This window comes from Anas acuta, chromosome 1 (genome assembly GCF_963932015.1).
Source record: "Anas acuta chromosome 1, bAnaAcu1.1, whole genome shotgun sequence".
In the NCBI taxonomy this organism is placed as follows: domain Eukaryota; kingdom Metazoa; phylum Chordata; class Aves; order Anseriformes; family Anatidae; genus Anas; species Anas acuta.
In genome coordinates, this window is record NC_088979.1 from 169,308,319 (window position 1) to 169,316,440 (window position 8,122).

General features: G+C 40.6%; 1 protein-coding gene across 2 annotated transcripts in view; it reads right to left on the reverse strand.

The window, feature by feature from the left end:
• Window positions 1-8,083, reverse strand: part of TBC1D30 (TBC1 domain family member 30) — a 49,169-nt gene extending 41,086 nt beyond the window's left edge. For both annotated transcript variants that reach the window (XM_068669302.1, XM_068669301.1), the window contains exons 1-2: window positions 7,816-8,083; window positions 5,526-5,690 (exon numbers count right to left, since the gene is read on the reverse strand). In XM_068669302.1, coding sequence (XP_068525403.1) covers window positions 5,526-5,690; window positions 7,816-8,083 — 433 coding nt within the window. The remainder of the gene's footprint in view (window positions 1-5,525; window positions 5,691-7,815) is intronic.
• Between the last annotated feature and the right edge of the window lie 39 nt (window positions 8,084-8,122).

An 8,122-nucleotide genomic window follows, 5' to 3' on the forward strand; every position in this document is an offset into this window, starting at 1 on the left:
GTCTTTGCTCTGTGTAGCATAGGTAACAGTCTGTTGACAATAGCAACAATTAAAAATCAATAGCAGTATTCCATTTATTTGTTGCAGCAAATATGCGTTGCTACAAGTGGACAACCAACTGTAAAGGTAATTCAGCATACCTCTGGCCTCTGGCAACCATTTAAAAAGGAACTGAAAATCATCATCACATTTTCAGACTCATTATTCTGTTTCTTTCCATTTCCCCTTCCCCACCCCAGAGTCTTCCTAAGGGCAAAAGATCAAGTAGAATAAATTAAGAACAATTCACTAGGAAAAAAAAAAAAAAAAAAAAAAAAAAAAAAAACAAGAAGCAGCCACAGGCACTATTTCTTAGATATGCATTTCAAGAAGTCACAGCATCAATTTCAAGCATCAAATTCATTAACAGCCATGAAGGATAGGCTAGTAATATAAACAAGTACACAAAACCAGATGAGATAATAGGAAAGCTACTGAACTGAAGCATACAGCCAACTGAGTCATTTGAGGATGACTCACATGAAATCAGACTCCATGAGAAGCAAACCTCCTATTTTAACTGCAAAGCAGGCATGTATTTGATAGATCAATTAAATAGTTATTGCTATAAGAAAAAAGTTGTAAAAGCAAATCCATCTGGCTTCAAAAATCAGAGCTATTTAAAATGAGACAATTAAAATTGGAAATCTAAAGAAGAGTTGGAGATGAACACAGCAAAGTTTCTCTTTTAATTGCAAATGGAAATCTCACTGACAATATTTTTAATACAAAGAATCCTCTTCCTTACTAAACATTTCAGACACGAAAGTGACAAACATGAATTGCAAATGCAAGTTTGAAATTTGTCCCCATTTATAATGGAGAGTCAGTGGGTTTTGTCTGTCTGTTTTTTGGAGCAAAACTTCCACAGTAGTACCACCTGCTGAATAGCTCAGATCGTCATAGAGAAAGAAAAGAAACTAAACCAGAGCAATTGGCATGTTCCAGCTTAAATGACATTTATACAACTGCAAGAGCACCCTAAACTACTGGGCTATGAGAAGTTTAAAGACAGGTAAGGCACACTGAACAGCATGAATTATTACACCAGCACACAAGCATATACCCCAGTTGGTGTTTTTTTTTAGAAAAAAAAAAAAAATGAAAGAAAAGACATCTGATCCAGAGTGACAATCAATCTACATTAGCTGTGTTAACTGCACACAGTATGTTGCATTAAAGCTGTTCTCACATTTTATCAAATTTTCACCCTGTGAACTAAAATTTGTGAAAGTCTGCCTCAGTCTTACAGCAACTGAGTGAAGAGGGGGGACTGAGAAAACAGGTGAACAGATAATTAGTGCATACAGGCAAAAAGACAAGGAAGAACATATGAAAAAGACCGAGGAACAACACGAAGAAAACTCAACACTGCAGAGCTGACAAGATGTAGGAAGGGGGGGGAATAAATAAAAAACAAAACAAGGCTGACATTTAAAGACAAAGATCAAATGAGAAAAGCTAATAATGAATTAGGAAGGGAAGAAAAATGTGGGAGATGAGACAGGACACACAGATGAGGCAACAGAAGCTAAAGAGACAAACTTTGGAGGGAGGGAAAGAAGAGAGAAAGCAGAAGTTCAATCTGCTTAATCAAGTTAAAGTTTAATCAAGTAGTTTTGCATATCTAGATTACACTTATCCAGAGACACCAGATGAAGATGATCTTGCTCATTCATCTTCTAACCACCTCACACTACTACAACCTCAGATAGGGCTTTCACAGTTTCTCCCAAGGGAACTCCATAACCCGTGAGGAGGATTGATGCTAAATGACAGTAACACGTTCTCAGCAGTCAAAGACGCAGGCAAGCAGTCCCCAGCCTGGTCATTTCCAAGGGAACTCTGTCCATCCCCTGGGAACTCACAGGGTACCTCTTTGTGGCCAGGTAATAGCAGTTTGTGCTGGCTTGCTATCTAGGTGAGATGCATTCAAAGAGATCAAAAGTATTGCTAAAAAGTATATATATAAACCCCAAATTTTCTATAGAATTTCTATAGACCCCAAAACATTCAGCTTGTATGATCAGGAGCTTCCGGAATAACTTCGGCAGCCATGTGGAAATTAATGATCTTGGTTCTAATTAAGAAACCATCTGTCACCATTTTTTCCAACCACTTCACACGTGAAACCTAACACTTTCCTTAGGAATAACATTTATTTGCTAGGCTGCACCTGACTTCAAACCTTTTCATCCAGTTATTGCCTGAATATGTTTGCAAAGCACTTTCCTTCATGTTTAAGGAAAGTACATGAAAGCCACCAACCTATGACAAGCAGAGACAAACCTCAACCGCAGCACAAAGTAAAACATGCTGTCTCCCTCTGCTGGCCCTGCGTTAAATTAAACCAGGAGGAGAAAAATGAAACAAAACCCAAACAATTTCTATGAGAGCTTCTACTATTACTTAATTGAAAATACAAGAGAATATTAATGAACTTTCTGTTAACATAACATCAGCTTATTTTATACTGAAACAGATTTAACCATCCTTGCTTGCCAGCAGGAAGACTGAGTTACAATGGAACAGGGCAATTTTACTTATAAATGTGTAGGCAATACATGCTTTTTTATTAGAGCGACAGGCAATCAAAATTTGTGATTCTAAGAATTTCTGGTTTGCAATTTTATTACTCAAAATACATTTAGTAATATAAGCATGCTGTTACTATATAAAAACAGGATGAAAGATAAGAATGGGGTGTCTTTTGCATGTCCTTTAGATGAAGCTGAAAAAAAATTGATTTACTTTTTTTTTTGTTACTGTACTCTGCTTTTCTCAAGTGATACAATTCAGCGCATGAAGCACTGTGCTTGCTAACATGGATTTGAAATAGTTCACAATGCTCCAAACTTAATTCTCGTTATTCCAAATAAATCAAAATTGCAAAAGTAAGAGACCTGTTTGCCTAGAAGCTAGATTTGGCATCAGGCCATCACTGTTAGTTTTTTCTTACCGATGTCCTTCACTGAAGTGTTTTTGTTTGTTTTTAAATTTGGGGTGAAATATGCATTATTAAAATGAAACTGGTCTGGCATGTATCTTACAAACATTCTGTAAGAGCACTGGTTTCAGCACATATCCAACAGAGCAATTTATCCACCACCCAGCAGAGCCGTAGCTATTCTTGCATCCAACCAAAATGCATTTTACTGTTGTGAATTTTATTTTCTATGGTAATATTTATTTGTATGCAAAACACACATCACCTTCCAGGGATAAGGGCCAATAGCTTCATGGAAAGCACAGTAGGTTATCAAGTCCTTCCCTGGTGACTGCTCCTCTGCATTTTCTCGATCTGTCTGGCAGCTCCAATGCTGCAGGTGCTGTGCCAGGTATTGGTGGTCCTGAAGCACGAGCAAACCCAAGATGGGCTTCCAAAGCTGACAGAAGGCCATGCATTGAACAGAGACTGAGAACCAGCACAGGTCACAAACTGATCCATGGACAGCTTTCTGAGTTTCTTACAGCCTCAAAACTTTCAGATACCGAATACACACAGTTTTAAACATGCAGTTGTTTAAATGTTGTTTGTTTTCCTTTTTTAAGCAGACTAATACATGATAAACATTTCATCATAAAACAAAGGATAAATTTTATCCTTTGTAATTCCCTACTTAACTGAATTTATCGTGAGGAGTGAATTCAACAGTGTTCAATTAAGAGTCTAATATAAATCCAGAATTGAACAGTCTTTGCAATTTGGTCTGTACAGATTGCTTAAAGGTAGCATTCAAATGTGAACGTGACCCTAAAGTTAACTTGCTTGGCTTTCTACCTCTACACATAGATTTCACTATGTCAGGAAAAAAATTGTGTGGCAGTGGTATTGACACACTGTGAAACTATACAGAAATCAATTGAGGATAACACAGGTAAAAGATTCTTTCTTTGTTTGCCACTAAAAATATTCTTTAAAAATGAAAAAATATTTAACAACTTCTTAGTTACTTGAGAAAGATTTTAGAACTGCAGGATATTGTAATGGTAATGCTGTACGTGAATGCATATTCTGGAGTTTTATGGCACGTAACATAATATTCCAAGTGTATAACTTCATCAGAAGAATCTGGATTAATAAAATCATCTACAAATCAATGTTTTAAATATTTCAAAATGAGGTAGTAGCTGCTATTTCAGGTGTTTCTAGCAAACTAATGGAAAGAGGCATTATGCTTAAAATGTAAATGCAAAATGGTATCTGACGTTTATAAAGACACATTCATATTTAGGGTGAAATCCCATATCTCTTCGAGTCAACAAGATTTTACCTAACAATGAGGTTAGGATGTTCAGACCTTCAGAATCTAAAGTTAATCCTCTAAATACTTAAATGCATGCAAAATTCAAGTAACGTAGTTTCATGTAAAAGGAGACCACAGTGTATGCTTAATGCTGAGGACTCAATTATCAAGATGATGTTGAGGGAGAAAAATAATAGGTGAGAAGAAAAAAATGCCTAATTAGTGGATGTCAGCCAAGAACTTTCATGCTGCATTTTAAGTCAAACGAAGGAATAGTTACAAATACTTAAAAGAAATTAACAGACCATCCATTAACTAAATTACATTAGCACATGCCACTATGGTAAGATTCTTTTAATAATATTTTTACATGCACCTCAAAGCTCCTACAGGCATTTTTGTGAAGAGACCATGCTTTATTTACTGTACCTGAACATTTCTGTACCTGTCACGCAGCATGTTAATGAAAAAATAAGACAGGAAATAGGTTATTCTCACATGTCTGTTCTACAAAGGTATAATTTCTACTTATTTTTACATGTGACATTACATTCAGTTTCACTTTAGCAGAACTAACAAAAACAGTAGAGCATGTCTTTAGAGGACAACTTCGCCAAGGTAAGCAAAAGGTTTCACTGTCTCAGAAGAAAAGGCTAAAGCATTAAAGAACAGCATTTCCCCTCTTCCCCACATATTCCCTTTTAAAAAAAAAAATACACAGGTGCTGATAAAACAGTTTGAGGAAAGCACGTTTGTTTTTACCGATACTCTTCATCGTGAAGCAACTCAATAGAAAGGAGCTACATGCACTACTAGCAATGCTCTAGGAAGACAATTACATATGCCATCAATAGCTGCCAGCGAGCAGAATTTCCCACTCCAGCATCTTCCTTACAACCACATGAAGGTACACGGTCAAACACAGCATGCGCAAACAAAAATTCATCTCAGAATTTTTGTAAACTAAAGCTGAAGATGTCTGGCCAACGATCTACAGTAAGGGTGCCGCACCAGTATGCAAAGCTGAGGCTCCAACAACCTACCCAGTCATTGCTTAAATCAAAGTGTACTTTGCCTTTTCCCAGGTGCCACAGGCCGCTGCAAGCCAGTCCTATCTAAGGGATAATACAGCCTTGCCTCTTGATTTTAAATTAAGTGCAAGGGCTTAATTGAAATACTGCCCACATTAATGAAATAAACTTCTTACACTAACATACGCATACACAGAACAGTACTTACATCGTTTCTGGGAAACTGCCTGTAAACAAGCTGTGACAATATCGCAGTTCTTCTGGACTTTATGTACAAGCCTGTCTTTCTGCTTTAGTAGACGAAGCAGCTTTGTCGACTGGACAGAAATCCTGTAATTCAGTTCCCGTTTTATGGTTGTCAGTTCATCAACTCCTGCCAATAAGCATAGAAATTAGCTTCAGTTCAGGACGAAACACATATAAACAGCTTACTGTAGGTGACATGCAAAGAGATTTTCCCCCACAGGCATTTACGTATACCAACTTTCAATAAATGACAAGTTCTATTGAATGGCACAATTCCCAGTTACAAACATTTTCAGGATCCGAGCCAAAGACTTTTCATTTGAACTAAAGTACCTCAACTTATTGCACAATATATTAAATTTACTAATTGTACTTCTACAAATTGGAAATTTTATGACAGATGTAGACAGAATACACCTAGAGTAGCAAAAGCAGGGGGTGTATTTTAAACACTGAAAGCTGCCTGTGGAAAATGTGCATGGGTAATAAGCAAATGATAATAGGCAAAGGTACACGTTCAAAAAGCTGCCTGCAAGGCCAGAAATGCAAGTCCAGGGTGAGCTGTAATTGGTAAACTCTTTCCTCTAAGAGACAAACCACATGGCTTCCACTTCTTTTTACTGGTCAGTGCATGTTTCACCACACCCCCTGAGCTCACTCAAATCATTCTGCTTAATTCTAATATTCCTATTAGCCCCCATGTGGTGAGCTTTGGGTCTAGGAGAAAAGGGATTTGTGTGGGAGATGTCTTAAGTCCATTAAAATCTGGAATTCTCTCCTCTGCCCCCAAAACACCACATCCCATCAGTGAACGCTTGGGTCTTGCCTATCGCACACTGACCTCTTCAGGTCTTTGCTGTAACAGCCTGGTAAAGTTTGCCCCTAGTATCTGAATAGCTTTTCTTCCTGAGGCTGTTATCAACCCTTCCATCACTTTCAATCCAATCATGCCTCCCTGATGCTGAAAGAAAAGTCAATCAAAAAAAAAAATAAAAAAATCCATACACTGGTAATCTGATCCAGTGAGAAAAAAGTTAATGAATCATGGAAAGCCTACTGTTAGTGAGATGGTGATCAGTTCAACTCATAGAGAAAAGCCTTCCCCAAAATTCTGGGGAGCCTAGAAAAAAGGGCAAAGTAGACTAAGATGTTAGCCATGGGGTGATAAAGAGGCAGGTAGAAGGCAAGGCAGGGCAGCCACGGGTACAATCCTGTATTTTGTAGTCTCCACCCATTTTGGCACCTGCTGCTCAGTTTGAGCCTCCAATCACAGGCATCAGGCAAGGTGACTTCAAATCACATTCATGAACCTCAAGGGGAAAAAAAAAATTAAACTGTATTCCAGTTGACTTGTACAGTTACCACAAAAGCAGTGAGCTGAATTTTATTTTTTCTTGCTCATTCCAGTTATCTGTCCCTATAAAAACAACGAATCAGTTTTACAACAAAATTCATGTTTTTTTTTTCCTCTAACACGTATTCCCAAGGAAGCTGATTCCTTGCCGAGTCCCAGATCACCACAGGACACACAGACCGTGAGCTACATCCTGTAACACCACCACGTTAAGAAGCCAAACACGGAAGCAGAAAGCTGTTTGCACAGCCTGAAAAACACGCACACTTGTTCACCTCCCTTCTTTCCTTGCCAAAACCAAGAAGGTTTTAAGATCGGGAGACCAGGGCCCTTTGCAGAGCCCTCTCTGTCAGGTCAGCCTGGCGCTGCTGCAAGTCCCATCCTCTCACAGGCATTCACCGCCACAGCTGCCTGGCTGTCATTAGTGCTGTTTGACGGCTTTATTATGATTTTAGCAGTGTTTGGTGGCTTCATTTTGATTTTAGTGCTGGTTGGTGGCTTCATTTTGATTTTAGTGCTGGTTGGCGGCTTCACTTTGAGTTTGGGGGTGTTTGATGGCTTCAGTTCGATTTGGGGTAGCTTAGAGTTGCGTTTACGTGTTGCATCGTTTTGCTTTCCCCTGGAACTTGACCTGCAGGTGCCTAAAAACACCAAAAAAGCCTAAAAACCCCAAACCTTAACCCTGCCAGAACAGCACCGACCTGAGCAGAGCGGCTCCCCTGCGATCAGTGCAGTTTCCCCGTGGGGTGCAGCCCCTCCTGCAGCTCCCCCAAACCAGAAGGGCTGTTCTGGGGGTCCCACGGGGAGCCCCGGCCGTCCCCAGCGCGGCTCCCGGCCCCTCAGCGCCTCGCCCCGCAGCCGGGAGCCCCCCATGAGGGCTGTGGCGGCCGCCCCGTACCTTTGAGCCGCAGGTACCCGTCCTGGCTCGGCCGCCGCTGCCGCTGCAGCTCCCTCAGCACCCCGGTACGGGCGCTGCCTGCTTCAGCAGCGCTGTAGAGCTCGGTGAGCAGCCCGCTGACCAGCGACGAGGTGCGGCTGGAGCGGCCGCTGCGAGGACCTTCCTCATCCTCTTCATCCTCCTCATCTTCCTCCTCCTCCTCCTCCTCGGGCAGGCTGTCGGCGCTGCTGCCCGCCCCCCCCCTCAGGCCGCGCTCCGCCGCCTCCATCTTGTGGCGGGTTCCGGGTTCCGGGGGGGGGCGCGGCCA